At 45.7% G+C, this 23,853-nt stretch overlaps 1 protein-coding gene across 1 annotated transcript in view; it reads right to left on the bottom strand.

Moving 5' to 3' along the window:
- Positions 1 to 23,853, bottom strand: part of Zcchc14 (zinc finger CCHC-type containing 14) — a 57,313-nt gene that overhangs the window by 17,251 nt on the left and 16,209 nt on the right. Inside the window, exons 2-3 of the mRNA XM_057753537.1 lie at positions 16,002 to 16,125; positions 3,379 to 3,452 (exon numbers count right to left, since the gene is read on the bottom strand). Coding sequence (XP_057609520.1) covers positions 3,379 to 3,452; positions 16,002 to 16,125 — 198 coding nt within the window. The remainder of the gene's footprint in view (positions 1 to 3,378; positions 3,453 to 16,001; positions 16,126 to 23,853) is intronic.

The following is a 23,853-nucleotide window of genomic DNA, read 5'->3' as shown; positions in this document are numbered from 1 at the left end:
CTCTGAGAGAACAGACCTGAGTGAGACAGAAAAGCATCAGGCTCAGTATTGGCTGGTTTGTGTCAGTAAAGAATGCTCTCAAATGAAAGCAAACTTTTTTTTTTTTTTTTGATTTTTCGAGACAGGGTTTCTCCGTGGCTTTTGGTTCCTGTCCTGGAACTAGCTCTTCTAGACCAGGCTGGCCTCGAACTCACAGAGATCCGCCTGCCTCTGCCTCCCGAGTGCTGGGATTAAAGGCGTGTGCCACCACCGCCCGGCGAAAGCAAACTTTTAAGGACAAGACACAACAGGCTTTGGAGGGGTGTACTATACTAGTAATGTCTTATAACTCAAGTCACACTCTCAGTGACTGTGCTTCAGAAATGGCACCCCTCCACTGTTTCTCCTGCACACCGGCAGGTGTAGGGAGCAATTCACACTTCTGAGAGACTCAGTCATCACTTTCTTCAGATCCACTCCTCCATCTGCTTCCTGAGACTCTGGCTGGGCCTCCTCGGAACCAGCAAGTACAGCTGCAGCAAAACTAAAACTAACTCTGTGAAAAAGAACACGGAGCTTCACACCTGTCTATAGCAGACGCTTCCTGAGCAACTCCTTAGACCTTTGTCAACTCAACACGAGCTGGGGTAATTTGGGGAAGGGCAACCCCAACTGAGGTAGTGGCTCCAGCAGACTGGCCTTTGGCAAGTCTGTAGCCACTATCTTGGTTGATGATCTACGTGGGAGGGTCCAGCCCACTGTGGGCAGTGTCACCCTGGGTAGATAGTCCTGGGTTGTCTAAGAAGGTAGGCTGAGTAACCAACCCATGGGGAGCAGCCAGTAAAGCAACATTCTTCCATGGCCTCTGCTTCAGTTCTGGCCTCTAAGAACCTGTCTTGAGTTCCTGTCCTGACTTCCCTCAGAGTATAAGCTGAAATAAACCTTTTCCTCCCAAAGTTCCTTTGGTCAGGGTTATCACAGCAACAGAAATCCTAACCACAAAACAGTGGGAGCCATCAGAATTCTAGAGAATCACAAAAGACGACTACTGGGCAGGAAGCTCTGGGCTTCTCCCTAAGCACACAGAGCCCAACAGACACTTCAAATGTGGACACACCCCACTCACTATAAGCTGTCCAGTGTTCAAGGCACAGTGAAGCAGCTACTGATCTGACTTACTATTCTCACTATCTTCTATTCTACTCCACTAGTCTGTGGAGTACATTGATTCTCAAACAACATTTTAAGATTTTGATACCAAGTATGGTAAGTCACACTTGGGCAGCTGAAGCACACTCTAAGTCAGCCTGGGGTACACAGCAAAACTTTAGACCCTATCAAGAACAAGTAAGAAAAAAAAATGTTTATAGTTGATGGTGAGTCACACACAAGTGTGACTGGATGTTGTGCCACCTGTGAAACCATCTCTTAATCAGGACAGTTAAGCCCTCAGCAGACTTTCACCGTTTACATAAAAGCTTTCTGACATGCTCCCTCACCATGGAGTAGTTTGCATTTTATAGAGTTGCATATAACTGGCTTCCACAGTATACACCTGTTTGGAGGAAGAGTCTGAGTCACTGTCCCTCTCTGTGCCCCTCTTGCGCAGTGTCCCCTGTGGACACTACAGCCCTGGCGATGCAGATTCCTAGCGCAGACACTCACACCATTCATCTTGGATCCTGAAACATCACAAACAAAGCTGTGCAGTATCACAAGTCAAACCCCACACCAAGAGCTCTTCCATAATGCCTTAACACCGCGCCTCAGCTATGACGCTGCTGGCACACCTCTCCACACATGCTAACGACCAAGACATGCCCCTTTCTTAGGACTCTGTCCAAATCTTAAAACCATTTATTTTTTTCTTTCTTTCTTTCTTCTCTCTCTCTCCCTCTTTCTCTCTCGTTCTGTAGACCAAACTGGCCTCAACCTCACAGAGACCCGCCTGTCTCTGCCTCCCGAATGCTGGGACTAAAGGCGTGCACCGCTCCCACCCAGCTGCTCTGAGAGCTCTCTGTAGACTTTGTAGACTTCATGCCCCTTTCTGTCTTATGATCAGCTCACCCATTCTCTCCAGAGCCTAGAAAACAGCTTTACAGAGGACAGCAGCAGTCCTATCTACTAGCTGCAGCTTTTAAAGAGCACATTTTAGTACTGGGCTCGGAAGCTTTTCACTCGTTTACACTCGTTTACTTCCCAGAGCTTTCTCTCTCCCTCTCCCCCCTCTTTGTTGTTTTTTTTTTGGGGGGGGTTCAGAAACGATCCCACCTGTGATACAAAGGGTTCTCACCACACAGCACCTCCTAAAGAGCAACCCTGACTCACACACAATACTAAACAAGAGTCTCTTGTGAGTGTGCTTCCCAGCACTGTCAGGGCATATGCTCATGATCTGTCCATGTCTGAAGACAGAGTCTGAGAAACAGCTACCCCAGCATGCCAGGTGGGAAACAAAACCCTGATACAAATCAACAATACATTTCCCAGTTTCCTTTGAAGATAAGTGAGACCAAGAACCTGAAGTCTTGTCAACAAAACATAAGCAGAAGCCTCTCCAGCTGCTCCTGAGTATGTTCCTTCTCCCTAGCCTGCATCCTGCCCACCATCAAGTGAGCACTAGAGCCCTAGCTGCCATCTTGGACTACTAAGTCAAAGACTATATCCTGCGGACATGCTCACAGTAAAATCTGGAGTCAGCCAGGACTGTGTTCTGGCCCCCTGAACACTGTAACAGGGAATAAAGGGAACTTTGAGGCTTGTCTAAGCCTTTGTTATGGCAAGCCGCTCTCACACAAGACAGCCCTTTCTATGGTACATTAGTTTTGAGCACATGCCCATGGTCACATAGTCAGCTTGTATGTGTCAGTTTTGAGCACATGTCATGGCCACATAGTCAGCTTGTATGTGTCTCATCTAGGGGACTTACTATCCTGGAGTGCCCAGTGCCATAGCCTCCAGACCCATGGTGACAGGGACTGAATTGATGTGCTTTTTTTTTTTTTAAAGATTTATTTATTTATTATGTACACAGTGTTCAGCCTCCATGTATGCCTGCAAGCCAGAAGAGGGCACCAGATCTCATTACAGATGGTTGTGAGCCACCATGTGGTTGGTGGGAATTGAACTCAGGACCTCTGGAAGAGCAATCAGTACTCTTAAGCTCTGAGCCATCTCTCCAGCCCTCTGACTTGATATTTTTTAGAGCTTAGCTTCTCCCTGAGAAGGTGGCTGTCCCCCAATACCCTAGCCCACCCCAGACACCAGCCCCAGACAGGCTCCATCTCACTCAGCACCACTGTTCTACAAGAAGCACAGCTTTTATTCTAGCACATGAAGTGGCTACTCATGACAAGTGTGCCCTCCATACCTCCAAGGTGAGGGAAAACAGCATCTTACCTCAAAGGAACACTCAACACTTCTGTCATTTTTCGTGTGTGATAATCCCTTCAGGTCTATTTTTTCAACACTCACTGCAAAAACAAACACAAAATTAAAGAATGCAGTAAGACTTTGAGATACAAATGATTGCTGGGCATGTGACAAGTAGCTATTCCATACAAGGCTGCCAGAACCAAGACCAGCCTCAGCTGGTATTGGCATCTTGGAAGACTAAGGGATACTCAGATACCAACCAAATTCCAAGAAAGGGAGTGTAGGGAGTCTGAGTTGGACAGCACATTTGTGAGCTCTTGTGCTGTCCGTCAAGACAGTCAAAAACTGTGTCTAATTCTCGGAAATTTATAACCATGTCTCCCACAGTGAATGTTCCACATGAGAAGAAGTCTGGCACAGTCTTGAGGGTCTTTCCATGGACCTGTGCGCTGTTGCTCAGCTTTGCCACTAGGGCAAAAATGGAAGCTCCAACGGCAAGGTCTAGGAGGAATTACAGTGGCCCCCAGGCACTGTGACATGACCACGAGGTTGGGAACTGACCATGCTAAAGGAGATCTGCTGTCACCACGGAGCTCTGAAGCCTTGCTCTACTTCATGTTCCAAACCTTTCTCCTCAGAAATGATACCATTAAACTATTAGCACTGTTTCCAGGCAAGCCCAAACATGTGTTCACAATTAAGCTCTCTATCTGAGCACACACATCCTCCCCCAGACGACAGTGCTGACTGATACCATCCAGGAACTCGACTGCTTCTTCCAGGCAGTCACTTTGCATGGGCATGAGAGTCACATAACCCATTGCTCAGGCAACTGGTGAAGACCACAACTGAGAAGGATTGCTAGGTTGGTTGAGCTTCCAGGATTCCAGGAAGCCACCTCCATATTCTGCAGAGCTTTCTGCACACTCTGAACTCTAGTGATGGACAGTGACACACTCACTAGGCTTTACACTCCCTGCAGGTATACTCTTCTGGTCAGCAAAGACAGAGCCTTCCAGAATGCCAGTACTGGGACATGTTGAGGGACAACCCAGAAGTTTTATAGACAAAAGACCTAGAGGAGGAAAAAAATTCTGGACAATGGTAACCTTACTCTGCTCTATGAGGTGTACTGGGAGGTTCCTACACCTGTGGTGCTCCATGCTGGAGTCACTAACTATGCTATTTCTTTAAATGTACTAAAATGGAATAAAAATGGACTAAATTCTGGTCTAGGTATTGAACAGACATGTGTGTGGGGCTACTACTTTGGATGATGAAGAATGGACATTTCCAGTATTCAAGTGTCTTTTATTAGTGCTGTCTGAACTGACTAGCATACAGACCAAACTACCTCCTCCTATTTGTGTGAACAGCTTTCTTGGCACATGGCTACACAATTTGCTCTAGCACCACTGACAGCTGCTCTCCACCCACTGTAGTGAAGCTGGGCTCGAGAGCGGAGACAGACACTACAATAGAGCCCCAGTTTGGATGCTGCACCACACTGCAGCAGAGCACTCGGCACTGGCACGCGCCAGCTGCAGCAGAAATGGAGGAAGAGATGTGCCATCATCTCTTGCCACCCTTGCCACTCCTTCAGCTACAGTCAGCAGGAAGCGACCCCTCTACACAGTCCCAGTGACACCATTCTAGACCATCCTCCTTCTCTAAGCAACAGACTGTAGGACCAGTGCCTGCCCTGCCCAGATAATCAATCTGTACCCAGTGTTCCCAAACCAAAGAGTATCAGGGTGTATGAGAAAGGAAAAAGGAAAAATCCATTTGGACTAAGGGAAGTGACTCAGGGCTGAACAGGAAAACAGGCAAAGTAGATGAATATCATTTAGTTGTTTACAGATAAAAGCATTTTGGAGCCAGGCCAAGCACTCACAGCCAGCCCACTGCCCATGAAATATGTTTTAAACCAAGTACAGATCTCACTGCATTATTGCTGCCAGCCTCAGCACCCAACTCATTGTAGGTTCTTCTTCCAGGCTCCTAATGTCAGGGCAGCAGCTTAGCAGGTAAGGGTACCTACCACCAAGCATGATGGCCTGATTCAATCCCCAGGACCCAAGAGATGAAGAAGAGAACCAACTCACACAAGTCCTCTGACCTCCACAGATGTGCCACATCACAGCATACACATTAAATAGTATAAGTAAATAAATGTAATAAAACACCATGTTTCAGTTTACTCTCAAACTTGGAGTCACTAGAGGCCATGATTATAGGAACTGGACTGGCTCTGTGGCAGAGCACATGCCTCGTATGTTTATGGGCCTAGGTTCCAGAGATCCAGCCCCAACATCACAAAAGACAAACAAAACTCACACAACTGAACAAAGTTGAGGGGTATGAGATTGAGAGGTCAGGCATCTCCAAGCAGCACCACGCACAAGAAAAGTCTCGACTCCCAGACAACTGCTGGGATTTTAGGAACTGGTAATTATGATTCTCACACCAAAGGCACCTTACACCTGTAGAGCTGGCTGGAGCAACGAGAGGGTGCTGCCACCTCCTACTCTGGACAAGGTCAGAGACTTCAAACACAATGGGCATTGCATTTTTTTAGCTGCCTTTAGGGCAGAACCTTTCCAGAACTCTGCCCAGTGGTTTGAACGGCTTCCAGGGCTACAGTGTACGGCAACTGGTATCTTGGAAGCTTCATGGGCACCAGGGAATGCTTTTCTCAACCTTTTTTTTTTCCATTTTTAAAAAAGATTTATTTATTTCTATTTATTTATTTTGAGACAGAGTCTCTCTATGTAGGTCTGGCTACACTGGAGAAATATGTTTTCTATATTTTTTATTTTTATTCTATACGTATAACTGCTGAGAGGGGTGAACTGACTTTTCCTGGTTGTTACTATTACACCATCTTTTTTGTTTTGTTTTTGGTTTTCAAGACAGGGTTTCTCTGTGTAGCTTTGGCTGTCCTGGAACTCACTCTATAAATCAAGCTGACTTCAAACTCACAGAGATCCGCCTGCCTCTGTCTCTCTGAGTGCTGGGATTAAAAGCGTGTCCACCACCAGTCAGTTTGTTTCACCATCTTTCCCTTACTGCCTCTCTGACGGCCATTGCTGCTTCAAGAATGGCAAAGGAGAGGTTTTAACAGGGCACCAGCTAGTCAAAAGTTCCTCAAATGATTCTAATATCTTACTGTCATCAAGACAGGTGCCGGGTGTAGGCCCAAAGATCACACCCACGCAGGAACACATGCTGCTCACAATCAAATCTAGGCTCAGCATCTCATGAGGCTTTTGGGACAGTGAGTTGTGTAGTCTATTTTGAACTTTTTAAAATGTGCATTGGTGTCTTTTTTATTATTATTATTATTATGTATACAATATTCTGTCTGTGTGTATGTCTGCAGGCCAGAAGAGGGCACCAGACCTCATGACAGATGGTTGTGAGCCACCATGTGGTTGCCGGGAACTGAACTCAGGACCTTTGGAAGAGCAGGAAATGCTCTTAACCACTGAGCCATCTCTCCAGCCCCTTGGTGTCTTTTTTTTTTTTTAATGTGCACTGTTTTGTATGCATGTGTGTTTGTGTGAGGACACTGCATCCCCTGGAACTGGAATTAGACAGGTGTGAGCTGCCACGTGGGTGCTGGGAATCAGACTTGGAAGAACAGCCTGTGCTCGTAACTGCTGAACCATCTCTCCAGATCAAGAGTAGTCTGGGCCGGGCGGTGGTGGCGCACGCCTTTAATCCCAGCACTCGGGAGGCAGAGGCAGGCGGATCTCTGTGAGTTCGAGACCAGCCTGGTCTACAGAACTAGTTCCAGGACAGGCTCCAAAAAACCACAGAGAAACCCTGTCTCGAAAAACCAAAAACAAAAACAAAAAAAACAAAAACAAAAAAAAAAGAGTAGTCTGGTTTGATGCTCAGCTTCAAAATAAGCCTCCTTAAATAATAACAGTCACAGAAAAGCATCTCCAAGGGTTATTTATGCTTTCTGATGCTATTCAGAAATCAAGCTACATAAATACTCAAGAATTACATACAATTCCAATCAAGGAAACCAGTTTTGTCTCCTGCACAATGTATAGTATGGCTCTCACCCACAGAATGCTTTAGCACTTTGGAGCAAAACTTAACACAGAGAAAATGCAAGATTTCAAGTTCAAAATCAGTCAGTCAGAGTTAACATATGGACCCCTTAATCATCAGTCACTGAGTGAGGAGGACGTGTTCTGGCTGGTGCACTGGCACCTATAGGCTGAAGCAAGGTATATAGATACACACACCCCTCTGCACTGTGCAGCATTCTGATTCTTGATCAACTTTAACCAAAGGATACCTACCTCCTACAGTTACTGGTGGTCTGAGTACTGGCTTGCAATGCTGTTCCTTTCCTCTATCTTCTGGGGAAGATACACACACAGCTCTGCACTAAATTGTATGATCACAGAAATGAGGCTGACAGCAGGTACTCAAGAGAAGCATGTGCAGGTCTGGCACTGTGTCCCCTGGATTTTACTCAGGACTATGTAGACAAGCCAGCTGATGCATGCCAGGGTCCAGGGGCAGGGCAGGGACAGTTGCTCTCAACCACTATGAGAGTGATGTCAAACGAGACCAGACCAGAGCCAGGGCCACAACCATGATGGCATGTGAAGGAATTCTGAGCTCTCCTATAGGCTCTGGTCAGCTCACAGCTCTTTTCAGATGGCCTGCTGGTGGTATGAGGCTTGCTGCTCATAGAACTGGCAGTTACTGGGTCCCTGTAAGCTGGGCAGAGAAACCCTAGCCCAGCTCCAGAGGACTACAGCACAGCAAACCAATGCAGACAGCACTGGGGCTTGAGATGCTGCCAGGCTGTGAGCTACAACAATGGTTCTCACCTAGAGGACAAAACCAGAGGGGCAGGAAAGGGGGAAATGATGAACAAGCAGAAACAAAAAAAAAAACTGAGTCCCACAGGACTAGGCCACCAGGTTCACAGGGCTAGGACCATCCTGTGAAAAACAAGCTACCTGAAATTCCCTTTTTTCTTAAAAATTTTTTCAAATTTTTTATTTTATGTGTATGAATGTTTTGCCGAAATATATGTATGTGTACCACATGTGTGCCTGGTGCCTGTGGAGGTCAGAAGAAGGCACAGAAACTCCCGGGACTGGAGTTATAGATGATTTTGAGCCAACATTTAGGTGCTGGGAATCAAACTCTGGTCCTAAATGGTGGTTTGAATGCAAATGTTCTCCACCGTCTGGGCGCTTGAACACTTGGTTCCCAGTTGATGGCATTATTTGGGGAGGTTTTGAACTTATGGTATTGTTGGAGGAAGTATGTCACTGAAACGTGTTAAAAGGTTTTTTTTTTCTTTTGGTTTGGTTTTGATTGTTTTTCGAGACAGAGTTTCTTTGGGTAGCCCTGGATGTCTGGAACTTGCTCTGTAGTCCAGGCTGGTTTCAAACTCACAGAGATCCATCAGCCTGTGCCTCCTAAATGCTGGGATTAAAAGCATGTGCCACCACCATCCAGTGGGCTTTACGAGTTTAAAAGACTTGTGACAGTTCCAGTTTTCTGGCTCTTCTTTGTTCCTGTGGTTCAAAACTGTGAGCTTTCAGCGTGCTGCCCCACCCACCGCACTGTATACTGCCGCTGACCTAACATTATAAACTCTAACTCTCTGGAACCATGTTAAGCAAAATAAACTCTTTCTTCTATGTGTTGCCTTGGTCATTGTGTTTTACTACAGGAACACAAAAGTAAGGGGAACTTTAGGCTCCCATGATCTTTTCCAAAAGTACCCTCTGTGTGGTCGCTTGCTGCCATGTGGCTACCCTCTATACTAGCCTATCACCTCTATTCTCCTCCGGGCAGCTGTGAGATTTATAGCTTGCCTGCCTTGGGTTTTCCTTTCAGATTATAGTAAATTGTCTTCAAGCTTCCATTTGTGTGTCATCTCCCCACCCTCCACCTTTTTTTTGTGAGTTTTTTTTTTTATTTTTTATTTATTTATTTTTTTGAGACAGGTTTCTCTGTGTAGCTTTGGAGCCTGTCCTGGAACTTGCTCTGTAAACCAGACTGACCTCAAACTCACAAAGATCCGTCTGCCTCTGCTACCTGAGTGCTGGGATTAAAGGCGTGTGCCGCCGCCACCACCCAGCTTGTGTCCTTTCTTAAATTATTTTATTAATGAGACTAAGAAAGCAGACCCAAGTTCCCTGGTATCATACAGTGGCTCTGCTGCGACTCCCAGGTTCAAGCCCTGTTATCAAGGTATCTTCTTTCTATCTTAGCTTTTCAAACCACTTTCCTACCTTTTAATTCTGTGCTCAGTGGAGAAAACAAACTATCTCTGCACCCCTAGTTACCATCAGTACCAGAACAATCAATCTGCTGGATGTGGTAGCCAAACCTTAACCCCAGCATTAGGGAGGTAGGGACAGGGACATTGTAAGTCCAGGGCCATCATCAGCTATGCAGTTGAGCCATCATCAGCTATGCAGCTGAGTTTGAAGCCAACCTGGGCTATGTGAGATCCCACCTCAATAAAGCAAAGCAAAAATAACCACAAAGAGAGAGAAAGGGAAGGAGGGAGGGAGAGACGGATGGACGGACAGACATAAATACATTATTTGATGTAAGAACATCCAGTGGGACAACAGGCTGGGAATAACAAGAGGAACTGAATTTATAGAGCAAAGAAAGTGTCCTGTCTGGAGCTGGAGAGATGGCTCAAGGTTAAGAGCACTGTCTACTCTTCAAAAGGACCTGGGTTCAATTCTCAGCACCCACACAACAGCTTATGCCTGTCTGTAACTCCAGTTTCAGGGCTTCTGACAGGTTCACACAGACATGAAGAAAGAAAGGAGGAGGAAGGAGGGAGGAAGAGGAGGAGGAGGAGGAGGAGGAGGAGGAGGAGGAGGAGGAGGAGGAGGAGGAGGAGGAAGAAGAAGAAGAAGAAGAAGAAGAAGAAGAAGAAGAAGAAGAAGAAGAAGAAGAAGAAGAAGAAGAAGAAGAAGAAGAAGAAGAAGAAAGTGTCCTGTCTAAAGAGGAGGACAGTTTATAGGCTCTGACATGGTGAGGGCACAGCACACACAGCCCCTGGAGTGCCAGCTGGGGAGGAGGGAGGAGGAGGAGGAGGAGGAGGAGGAGGAGTGAGTCCGTAACAGCTGGAAATCCTCCAGACTTGGTGTAAGAAGTAAAAGAGTTATAAGAAAAACCTCATGTAGGGACCAAAGAAAACTGTAAAAACAACCAGAGAAAAATGGCACTGGCATACAGACAGCCAATCGCACACTGCAGGAAGACTCTCATTAAAGGAGGCCAGCAGACAAAACGCCTCTGGCAAAGCTAAAGAGCAAAACCAGCTCAGTCAAGCATTCCATGGTCAGCAAGAATGAAGTCACAGGGAACCACATCTTCAGGCTAATGACAATGGGCAGAGTCCATATCCGCAGAGCTGTACAAAATCAACTGGGAGAAAAAGGGCAGCCAGGGGGTAAACACACAGAGCATTCAAAGACTATCCTTCTTTCCCCTTCTCAAAATATATGCAAAAACCATAAGGACATATCACTGGGCACAAGGTATACAACAGCTAAGCTACGATACATGTGGCACGTCTACACAGGGCACGTGGGGAACCAGGTCAGCACTGTAACCACCCTCATGCACAGCACCTGCCACTTGCAGAGGTGTAAACCCTGTTACCAAGACACATCTGGACGTTCAGTACTGACTCTGAAGAGTCAGTATATACACACATAGTTGCAAGGTTCTTAGAGTTTTGGTTTTTTAATTTTCTTAATTTTATGTGCATGCATGTTTTGCCTACATGTATGTGTGTGTACCACATGTATGTCTGATGCCCACAGAGGTCAGGAAAGAGCAATGGATTCCCTGGGATTGGAGTTACTATGGTTTTGAGTCATCATTTGGAATCAAACCTGGGTCCTCTTAAAGAGTAGCCTGTGTTCTAGGCTGCTGAACCACCTCTCTAGCCCAGATTCTTATATTTATCTAAAGTGGTGAGATATTAGCTCAAAGTAGAGTCTGAAAGTGAAAGGTATACACTATACTTCCTCCAACTCACCCACTGATTATAGAAGCTCAATCCCAAATCCCCAGCCTCATTTTCTTTAGGGAAACTGAGGAAGCAGTCATTTGGCTAGTTTTGCATGTGCCTTGGTTCAAAGAACTGCTGAGGAAGGCTGTGAGCAGCCTGCTTAGAAACGGGGAAAGCACTGACCTAGTACACATGTGCAAGGCCCGAGGGTCGATTCCCAGCACTGCAAAATAATAATGACAATAATAAATTAAAACCCAAAAAGTAAAGTAATAAGTACAGTAAAATAACACTGTGTGATCTGGGGGTAGCCACTCACTGCAAAGCTCTGACCTCTGCTAACTCACAGTGAGAATCAAATGCAGAACCAGGCTGATCCATGCCCAAAGGCCTGCCAACTGTGATCCCAGGGCACCTCAGGAGAGGACACACAGCTGTGGTTTCAGAAATTAGCTTTTTATCTCCAGTTCCTGTCTTGTTAAAACTCATGCTCGTATTTTGAGTTTCTTTATTAAAGTCCAAGAATAAGCTGGGTGTGGTAGAACTCGCTTTTAATCCCAGTACTTTAATCCCAGGAGGCAGAGGCAGGTAAATCTCTGTGAGTTTGAGGCCAGCCTGCTCTAAAACAAGAGTTCCAGGTCAACGAGGGCTACACAAAGAAACCTTGTCTCAGAAACCAAAATATTGCCAGGTGGTGGTGGCACACACCTTTAATCCCAGCACTGGAAGGCAGAGGCAGACCCATCTCTGAGAGTTTAAGGCCAGGTCAGTCTGGTCTATGTAGATAGTTCCAGGACAGGTTCCAAAGCAACAGAGAAACCCTGTCTCGAAAAACAAACAAAGAAAAAAAAAAAGAAAAAGAAAGAAAAGCCTAAGACTTTTGAGGTTCAGTCTTTGTTTGTTTGCTTTTCCTGAGACAGGGTCTCTTTGTGTAGCCCTGGATGCTCTGAAACTCTCGTAGACCAGGCTAGCCTTGAACTCACAGAGATCCGCCTGCCTCTGCCTCCTGAGTGCTGGACTAAAAGCGTGCTCCATCAGTGCCCTGGCTCAAGGTTCAGTCCTTAAGCTGCTCTTCATCATAATAACAGTACATAACAAAGCCATAGCCTCAGTACAGAACCATAGCCTCAGTACAGTGCTCTGGCTGAAATATTCCACTTTGTCTGATGGTGTAAAGTTGCTACAGACAGTATATACTTAAACATAAATTCCTTCAAGTCCAACATTTTTAAGAATAAAAAGAAGCTGAGTTCAGAGATTACTTTAGGTCTGCTGTTTAATCAAGGTGACAGAAGCAACCCCTTCCCTGTCTTGCCAGAGACAGACTCCAGTTCTAGTTGTGAAGGCACAGAACCTCCTACACTGAGCATCTCTGGGGATGTCTCCTCTTACACCTCCTAATCCTTTGGCACCAGTAACAACTGGCACAGAGACTGGGACCTGAGATGAATTATCTTTTGTACAATGGTCCCCAACCATGGCAGGGAAGAAGGGAGACAACCAATCACCAGGCCTGTGGACTTCCGTATAAAACCAAGACCTCTGCTCCTACATATAAAGATAAGAAACAGCACCGAAAGTGAGTGTTCTCTGGCAATAACACCTTCATTCTCCTTCCCACTCTCTTCATCCCCCACAGCACAGGTTTGTGTCTCAGGAGCTCACTTGTGACTTAAATCTCTTCTGGAAAATAGGGTGTATTACTCCTGGGAATATGGGTTTCGATTCCATGCTCTCAGGATCACTGAGAGCACTGTGAGAAAGTGGGAACACCAGATGTTTTAGGAATGTTGTCCAAAGCCTGATTATTCTGCAAGCTCTATCATATTACTATAAGACTTCTCAGCCGGGCCGTGGTGGCGTAAGCCTTTAATCCTAGCACTCGGGAGGCAGAGGGAGGCAGATCTCTGTGAGTTCGAGGCTAGCCTGGTCTACAAGAGCTAGTTCCAGGATAGGCTCCAAAGCTACAGAGAAATGCTGTCTCAAAAAAACAAAACAAAACAAAAAAAGACTTCTAAGAGAAAACTAGGTAAAACTTCAGACTACAGTAACCGCAGACCAATGCCAAGCACAGGAGAAGGGATCATGAGAAAGGCACCAAAAACTCAGCTAGTTTACCTGCCTATGCTGGACAGAAGAAACTCCTGGTGTTGGGTTACTGATGAGTGGTGGGATGCTGGGCTGGCTAAAAGTGGGCAGCATGGTCTTACAGGACAATCTCTCCAGTGTGCTCCACCACAGTCATTGCTACAGCTGCTGAACCTTTATCCCCCTCAGCACTAAAGAATACAATCAGAGAGCAACAGACAACAGCCATGTTGTTAATTTATACCCAGAGGCTGAAGAGGTTTCTCAGTAGTTAGGGCACTGGCTGATCTTCCAGAAAACCTGGATTCAGTTCCTAGCATCCATGCTCACAACTGTCTGTAACTCCTGTCCCAGGGAACCAATGTCCTCTTCTGACCTCCACAGACACTATACAGAAATGGCACAGACATACATGCAGACAAAATACCCATAAACATAAAATTAAATCTTTAAAAAAGAAAGAATGGAAGGAAGGAAAGAAGGAAGGAAGGAAGGAAGGAAGGAAGGAAGGAAGGAAGGAAAGAAAGAAAGAAAGAAAGAAAGAAAGAAAGAAAGAAAGAAAGAAAGAAAGAAAAAAGAAAAGAAAAGAAAAGGAAATTATATTCCACAACCTAGGATCTTGGTCATGTCTCAAGAAAAAGCACTGTGGCCGGGCGGTGGTGGCGCACGCCTTTAATCCCAGCACTCGGGAGGTAGAGGCAGGCGGATCTCTGGGAGTTCGAGGCCAGCCTGGTCTACAAGAGCTAGTTCCAGGACAGGCACTAAAGCTACAGAGAAACCCTGTCTCGAAAAACCAAAAGAAAAAAAAAGAAAAAAGAAAAAGCACTGTGGCACAGGGTGGATACCCTACTTGGTCTGGAGAGTGCTACAGAAAACAATCAGCCCTCAGAAGAGGCCCTGCACTCAGCTGACTCTCCAGCAGGCAGCCCTGCACTCTAGGTGCCAACTCCATTCTGAGGTCACACTGCTAGGAAGACCTGGTGGGACAGTCAACAGAGGGACATAGTCTCCTGGGAACAGCCTGCATCATGCGAACTGTGACCTTGCAGCTAATGCAAGGTGGGAGAACAGGCTTTCCAGCATTGCTGTCACCCACTGCTCTCCCCTGTGCCATGGTCTTAAGACACAGATGTGGCACAGTGGCAAAGAAGCAGACACACCCTGAGCTGCAACCTAGCAGAGCAGACAGCACTCTACATACAGTGAGCTCAGGCCTTTAAAGCAACAGCATGGAATGCACCTGTGAGATAAAAAGCTGATGCTTGAGACACAAGAGACAGAGAAGCGCAGAAGGACCAGCTCAACTTACAAAAGGCAAAACAGCTACAAGTAGCAAAGCAGAGCAAATCATGAGTAGGGATGGACAGACTCCCAGGAGCCTCAAGGGACATGACCAGTCAGGACAGATGTCCCTGCCTAACTCTGCTAAGACTTGGTCCCACAAATAACTTCATCTAATTTAAAATAATCGCTTTGTGCCTGCCCAGGTGCTTTCAGAATCAATCTGGCAGAAAGCGAGGAGGCCCAGGGCCTGTAGTGAGAGGTTTCATCAGCTGCAGATCTACACTCAGCAAACCCACACTCCAAATACACTTTTAAAAATTGCACTTGTTCAGTGGCACGAGGAATGTGGAACTTCACTGAGGCTGGTGGCACTGAGTAAGTGAAGATAGGAGTACCTATCACCACATCAGAATGGGGTGAGTCTCAGGAGACCACTGAGTTGGGAAGAAGTGCTCTATGGCCCAGCAGCTTTAGATTCTAGGTTTGGTTCTGGTGTGAGGAGCAGAGGGTATTTAAACCTTTCTTTTTTTTTCTTTTTTTAAATACACCAGTATTTAAAGTTTACATTGTTGAAATGTGGTCTTGAGTTCCTTGGGAGAACTAGAAAGAAAACAACCCCCTCTGAGCATGTCTGATTGAAGGGACTTTGGCCAGCTCAAATGTGGAAAACATGGCTCTGGCAGGCCTTACCGTTCTTCCTGATTCCCTCAGCCTTGCTAAAAACCCTTAGACTGCATCCCTAAAGCTAGCCACCAAGGTCTAGCCCCTTATTTGGCCACTTCCTCCTCCTGAGGCTGACTACCAAGGTCCAACTATCAAGATATTGAGGTCCAGCAATCAAAAACTCCCTTTGGCTCACTTAATTAACATGGTCAATTAAATACCTCATCCTAACATGGGATTCCCCCTTGTACCTTTACAAAACCACCATATTCCTATATGCCATGTCTGTCTCCTCTCTATCGAGGCAGTCCTTTGTCCTTCCTAGACAAATAAATGTCCCTGTCCCTCTTCCTTCTCTCTCATCCTCTATCTCCCATCTATGTGTCTTATTTCCTGTCCTCTGTCCCACTGGGGCAAATAAATCTCCCTTGTGCTAAAACAGACTTTGTCTTGGGGTCCTGAGCTGACTCTTTCTCTCACTAACAACAACACTATGTCCCAGTAGCCCACAGCTCTGTACTGTGGATGCCGTCTCCCTGCACCTGGGACTTCTCACTAATGTCTAGCATAACTCACCCACCTTTGCCATGCTTTCCCAAAGGCCTCTTGGGCAAGGATTCCTCCGTGGAATGTGCTGATGTATGCAATGCATTCTCCAGACTGTTGCTGATGCTGCTGACAGGGGTCTCAGTTCTGGGCGCCATCTGAGAAGACAAAATATTATCCTCTTACTTTTTTCTGCACAACTGTCTCTTGTTGAAAGTTATACACACAAATGTAGCTTTGAGTTTTCCTACCATAACACAATGCTTTTCCAGAGAAAGATGAAACACCACCAACCACTGCTTCTCCCAAACCCATAAACAGTCCTGGGCTTTTGTCTAGGTCAGGTCATCAGACAGAATAGCAGTCTTAGCCACTGTAGCATGTGCCAAAAGCCTGTTTTTACATCTTTAAATTAAATGCTTTCCTTATAACAAATTCCACAGAGCTCTGGGAGCCACAGAAAAAGAACACAGCACATCTGGCCAGGTACAATTTGAAAAACATATAAGAGAATCCTATAGCAATTCCACTTCTAGAGATTGTTGTGTAATACCTTTCTCCAAGATTGAAACATTCCATCCTGCAAGGAAGCTTCTGGAGCAGGAAGGTAAACAACTCAAAATAGCTTCCGGAAGTCCCTGAAACTGACCAGACTCACTAGGCCCTTCCCTGCGGGAATGAAGAGGAAAGCTGAGAGTCCATTCAGATGGAAGGTAGTGAGCAGCACAGCTGTGGCTGAGCTGCCAAGATGATGAAAGTGAAGCTGAGCTGTGAAGTTAACTCTCAGGAGAACAGTTGCCAAGAAGACTCTGAGACCAAGACAGCTGCCTGGAAAAAGCAAAAAACAACCAGAGCTGCTTGCAAGAGCAGGCATCTGGAGGTATCTGGAATGGGCACTCTCTTAACCTGCTGAGCTGCCTGCAGGCATGCAGTGCAGTCTGCTCCAGGTTCCCAGATACTGGGGTGGGCCATGGTGATACAATTGTCTTCTGAGTCACTTCTGCTCCTGTAAGTAACCCCTTACCATACCCATGTAAGTAACCCCAGTAAAACTCACTGGCTCACCAAATTTAACCAAATCCATACTTTGGTCTGCCCTGGGGTCCCCATCTAGGGTAAGAAGACACGTGTTGCATCTCCCCAGGAAAAGGGCTGTCACAAAAAAGGATTCACCACATTAAGTTTTTACACAGGAAGAGACCAGACACTGAAAACTTTATTATCACCAGGCAGTGGTGGTGAACGTCTTTAATCCCAGCATTTGGGGGTCAGAGGCAGACGGATCTCAGTAAGTTCAAGGGCAGCCTGGTCTACAAAAGCAAGTTATAGGCCAGCCAGTACTGTTACACAGAGAAACCGTGTCAAAAAAAAGAAAAAAAAAAAAAAAACAAAAACAAAAAAACTTTATTTGCTGATATATGGGACACCCAAGCTAGACTGACAGCCTCTGCCATTGCTGGGTGTAAGGTGGCCACTGGGAAGGGGGTGGACTGCAGTATCCTCCATTCCCCCCCCCTTATCAGTATTGGTAAAATTTATAGCACAAATAGACTAGATATAAAATAAAAAATAGCAATGTTTTCACTTCAGTCTTACCTTAAGATTTCAAATATTAGAAAAAGGTCCAAGATTTTAAAATTTGGGAAAAGACTTGTGGGTTCCATGACTTAATAGCCTACTGTGTGTACCATGGGAGCAGGAAGTTGAAGAACTAGCAGCTACTCTTGGTCCAGCCTGTAACTTAAGCAGTGAGCACTGGGACATGCCTGCTCCTAATTCTAGCCATGTGCCCATGGCTTGTCACTGTTACCTGCCTGGTGGTGGCAGGTGGCACTGGCTGTTCAGAGACCAGGCCCTGAGGCTCTGAAGTAGACAGAGGCAGTTTAATGAAGGCACAGACTGGTGTGGGAAGTCCTTCTATGTTTTGTTTTTACTGGTTAATGAATAAAGCTGTTTTGGCCAGTGGCTTAGCAGAATAGAGCTAGGTAGGAAAATTAAACTGAACGCTGGGAGAAAGAAGGGGGAGTCAAGGAGAAGCCATGTAGCCACAGCTGGGGACAGATGTGCCGGAACCTTGCTGCTTAGCCACAGCCACGTGGCAATACACAGATTAATGGAGATGGGTTAGTCTGGGATATAAGAGCAAGCTAGAAATATGCTTAAGTTATTGGCCAAACAATATAACAAATAATATGGTTTCTGAGTGATTTTTTCCAAGTGGCCTCCTCCAACAACAGACCACTACCCAGTTTGTCAGAGCCACTCAGTAGAAGCCTGGCCAAACTGGAGTCAAGAAAGCTTATTCTGACCTGGCATGATGATGTATGCCTTTAATCTCAGTACTTGGGAAGCAGAGGATTATGGATCTCTTTGAGTTACAGGCCAGCCTGACCTACATTGTGATTTCCAGGCCAACCAGGGCTATAAAGGAGACCCTGACTCAACTCTGCATCCCAGTATCCAGCAGAGCACAACAGATGCCTATAAGCAGGGTGCCACCAGCCAGTCTCTATGAACGTCAATAGAACTCAAGGAAACAATCCTGGTCATTCGTTTAATTTAAAAAGACATTACCAAGAAGTTATCAAGAAAGTTAAATTTGGGTCTGGAGGTGTTGACAGAGTACCTGCCTAGCATTCACGAATCCTTAAATTGGATCCCCAGGCACGATATTTCACACCCGTAATCCTAGCATCCAGGAGGTAGAGGCAGAAGGATCAAAAGTTCAGGGTTTCCCTTGGCTGTACAGCAAGTTCAATGTTAACCTGGGCTGCATGAAATTCTGTCTCAGGAAGGAAGGTCAATGAAGAGGTCAGGGTAAAATGGCTCAGTGGATGAAAACATTTGACTTTCAAGCCTCAGTTCAATCCCTGAAAACAAAGTAAAAAGGTAGAAAAACTGACTTCACAAGGTTGTGTTCTGACTTCCATGCATACAGTGACATGGAGACATGTACCCTATTGTGCATATACACATATTAATAATAAAATATGATCATAAAATACACAAAAAATGTTAAATTATAAATCTGGAATTTCACATATGTCTATAATTCCTGCATTTGGAAGTCAAACCAAACTGGACTGCACAGCAAGCTGCCTCAGTTTACCAGTTTTCATCCTTTAATAGTTGAACATTAAGAACAAGATACACCCTTACTGGGAGACAAGATTCTCACACGACTTTGTGAGTAGCACATGTATAACTTCTCAGTATATGGCCACCAGCCACTAGCAACCCATCCTGGTTGCTTGACTCACACAGCTCCTGACTCTACATCCTGATTCCAAGAAGGGGCCAGAGTTGTTCTGACTAGTCACAGGAAAACAGCATCCCCCATTACCAGAGAGCCCACTAGCAAAACCCAGATTTCCACCCCCAGCGTTCATATGAAGGCAGTGAGGTGTGCTGCCTCATTAGGGTACCCCTACATATCCAGGCCAGAGTCCTGCAGGGGTTTATCCTTACGTGGGGCCAGGTGCTGAGACCCAGGAAGTAAGGACCATTTCACAAAGAATCGGCTTGCCCACCCGCTGACTTCAGTAATGACAACAACAGGAAGCACTTCCTATGTCCTTGTAGACTCAGCCCAGAGCTGAGAGCTGCTGTCCCCAGGCCAGTGGCCAGGTCTAGGACAGGGCAAAGCTGTGAGCTAGCTGTGTGATGAAAACACATGCAGGGGAAAAAATGCTTTAAGAAGTGATGACCCCAGGGTCAAATGGTCTGCCTGCTTGTCTGTCTGGTCTTCCTCCTCTCGCCTCTTGCTCTTCTGTTTACAATGAATGCTGCCTTCAACTGCAATTCCCAGAAATGCTGTTTTAAGTTATTTTTGGTTAAGTTAATTTGTCCACGTGACCCACAGTTCAACACAGATACTCTGACTCACTTTCAGCATAGCCCCAGTGGACCTGATGTCCACATGTTGCCCTCCCATCCTGTGCAAAGCCTATAGGCTAAGCCAAGGCACTCTGTTGCCCAGCTCTTTCTATGAGTTCAAATTCTCTCTGAGCAGAGTACCTTACTTTATTTCCAAGGAAAGGTCATAGGTTTTCCCTTCCAACTATTCTTTCAACATCATGGTAAACATTTCCAAGGCCATCAGGGCCTGTGGCACAGCCAACAGGGACTCAGGTAGGCACCACCATCTCATTTACCTGCCCTACTTCTCACCCTGGCCCAGTGGACACAAAGTCCCTTCTGTAAGACCTTGGGCTCTGTTCTCCTTGTCCATATGGCTCCCTTAGTATCTCTCACCTCTATACAGCTGCATTGCCAGCATTCAGCAAAGCATGGTTTTGATTTGCATTTTGTTTGTTTGTTTCTTCTTTTCCTTTTGGGCTGGTCTATTCATGGAAGGATCCTCTGCAACATACAACAACGCCTTCCATTTAGAAACACTTGATATCTGTAAGACATTCAGTTACAGCACCAAGTTCCAAAGGCCCCAGTGGTACTAATTTCCAGGTGATTCTCTGTACTCCCATCTTGCCTAGCTGTCATCACTAGGGTCTCAGCACCTGCCAGAATCCAAGACATACTCCTCTCTCCTGGTGTCCCAGGAGAGATCACCTGAGCTCTAGTGGTGCTGCCTGCTCAGAAGTACCTTGCTGGAGTGAAGTTTAGGCCACTGGCCCCAAGCAGCATACCCCTGGCTCTTGAGGTGTATCTGCTAGGCACGTAGAGATGAACTGGTACATCCAGACCTAAGTAAAGACCTGTACATCCAGCCTGATGGCATAGGCATGTAATCTCAGATAACCAGGAGACTATAACAAGAGAATGGAAGGTTCAGGGCTAGTCCAAGCTAGAGACCAAATTCAAGGTCAGCCTGAGTAATTAGTGATGGCCTGTCTCAAAAAGTGAAAAGGGGGCAGAGTGTCCTCAGCTCACTCAAGAATCTCACCTGGAATACGCAAGGCCCTAGACTGGATTCCCCAGGGTCAAGTAAAACAAAATAAAACAAGCACTTCCAAATCATGGTACATGTGTATTCTAACTTGGGCCCATGGTGAACCTCAAGATTCTACATTCCTGACTACCACGACATTTCAAAATAAAGGAGTATTCCTGGGTCAGATCAAAGGCTAGGTAACTCCTACAAGAAGGTCCATTAGCATTAGAATTCCAGTGTCATGTGGATAATCAGACCAGATGGACTTATATCTTACTTCCAGGGAAGTAAGTCATGGGGATATTGTGGCTTGATGGCTGATGTCGGTCCTATCATGACAGCTAAAAACTGTTCCTCAAACATAGACAATTTTTAAAAAGGTTTTCTTTAGACTGTAATATCGTATGAAAAAGCTCACATTTATAGGCTTCTGTAGATGGACGTTTCTTTCCTGCCCGGTCCTGCAGTCGTTCAGTCCAAAAGAAACACACAGAGGCTTAAATTAATTATAACCTGCTTGGCATATTGCTCAGGCTTGTTACTAACTACCTCTTACAACTTAAATTAACCCATAATTCTTGTCTATGTTTAGGTACGTGGCTTCGTACCTTTTCTCGGTAAGGCATTCTCATCTTACTTCTGCTGTATCTGGCTTGCAACTGCGTCTCTATCTTTCCTCTTCCCAGAATTCTCTTAGTCTGATTGTCCCAACTATACTTCCTGCCTGGCTACTGATTAATTAGTGTTTTATTAAACCAATACAAGTGACAAATCTTTACACTGTACAAGAGCATTAGCCACAGCAGGCTTCTTTAAAACTACGCATAAATTCACTTTAATATTCATAGATCAGGGAAACAATCTTTAGAAATTTAATTTTTAAACACCAATTCCATTTTCAAAGAGGACATGCTCACATGCAGTCATATTTCTGGAAGTAGAGCCCCCCCAATACAGATTGCATCAGACAAGCCAAGCAGAGGAAGCATGGACCTCTCATAGCCCAGTGCCACTGCTCCAACAGGAAATGGAAGTGAGCTGCCGGAGTAGGTACACACATCAGCCCACACAAGACACCAAGTTATCCTCACATTACAAATAAAATTGGAGCACAACTCCCAACATTTTGTCTAGGGCCACATGCCCAGTTAGGAAGAAAAGAGTGAAGCACAGCAGCAATGGCATCAAGGAGAGCAGTGGACATGGTGGCAAACACCTACAGTCCCAGAACTCATGGAAGCAGACAGAAGAATCACAAGTTCCAGGTCATCCTGAGCTATATGATGAAAGGGAGGGAAGGAAGAAAAGAAGGGAAACAAGAGTATGAGCAGATAACATGGGCACAGTGTGCAGACCTTTTGCTCACTGATGAGACTGGTCAGGAGATTTCATTTCTAAATTCTGTCTCAGCCTCTTTCACTGCAACCTGGAAATAATAGTAAGTAGCTCACAGGGCTTTAATGGCAATTAAAATGCATTTATGAAGCTTACCAAGCTGGAAGACAGATACTAGACACTGTTACTATGACTGCTGTGGGGCTGCTAGGTCACCTCAATGGACTAAAGTATTGCCACAGACAGCACAATTAAAAACACATGACCACATAGGAGGGTCATAAGCCATGGATCCTCAGAGACTCTCTGCCTTCCTGGACTTCCCCTGGGTACTGGGCAGAACTCCAAACAGCCACCCTAACATCCACATCCCTGTGTTAGAATACAGGAGGTCTCTCTTCCTTCAAACAAATCCTTCTTATATGTCCATCATGATAGGCCATCATTCCATCTATAATTAGCTTGAGAAGTCATTTCATTACCCAAATTTCAGTTAAACAAAGTCATCACAACAAGATAGGCAACAGTCTCAGTCTTAGCTGGCAAGTATTGACTGGTGCCACTGCTGGACAGCCAGTAGGCAGGACACAGCTGACTGACACTTCTGCGCCTTCTGATCTTCTGAAGCTACCTAGAAGTCAGCAGATTCCTAAACTATCACCAACCAGCAATATAGCCAAGGACTTGTATGTAGGAAGACACAATTCACCTTCACAGGATCAAAATCAATGACATCAACATGCATCAAATTCACAGGTGACACAAAGCCACAGCTGTCTGACTACAGATCAGGAGTCCTTTTTTTGTGTGTTTTTGTTGTTTCGAGACAGGGTTTCTCCATAGCTTTGGAAACTGTCCTGAAACTAGTTCTTGTAGACCTCAAACTCACAGAGATCCACCTGCCTCCTAAGTGCTGGGATTAAAGGCGGGTGCCACCACGACCCAACAGACCAGAAGTCCTTTAAACAGAATCAGAAGAAACAAAATGTATGGGGAAATGTGAAAAGAGGGAAATGTGTCTACAAGCAGACAGTCACAGGAAAGACAGGAAAAGAAAAACCAAGGAGTTCACAGCACTTATATCCCTTCTCTCCTGCTTCTTAAGAGTCCTCCAGATGTGACAGGACCTTGCCCACAGGCAGGAGGCAACACAGGAAGCAGGAAGTGAGCCCCTCAGCTGCTCCAGCAGCATCTTGGAATGGTCCTGGGCATAAGCACTGGCAGTCACAGGGTGTAGCCAGTCAGGCCCTTCAGCAGCAGTGGTATCAGAACAGATACCATAGAGTGAAGCAGTTAAAGACAAGGTAAGTTTTTGAGACGGTCTTACTTTATAGCCCACAATGGCCTCAAACTCACAGTGATCCTTTAGCCTCAGTCTCTTGAGTAGTGAGGTTACAGGCACACACGTCTGGCTTTATTTTCTAATTTTTTTGTTTTTCAGCTTTTATACAAAGAACAGACATGACTTTTAGAAAAAGAAGCTAAAGATCCAGTCTAAATATAGATGCCTTCCTACGAGGTACAAGCAGCTCAGAAAGGTGCACACAGCTGTGCTTGCCTTCTACAGCCTCCATATACCCATTCCACAGACTAGGTCCCAGGGTACTACCCCAGGACTGTGGGATGGGTAGAGACACCTGATCAAGACCCCAGATGCCCT

The sequence above is a fragment of the Chionomys nivalis genome, chromosome 21 (genome assembly GCF_950005125.1).
Source record: "Chionomys nivalis chromosome 21, mChiNiv1.1, whole genome shotgun sequence".
NCBI lineage: Eukaryota > Metazoa > Chordata > Mammalia > Rodentia > Cricetidae > Chionomys > Chionomys nivalis.
Note: the sequence above shows the minus strand (reverse complement) of the source record. Positions and strands in the feature narration are given on the sequence as shown.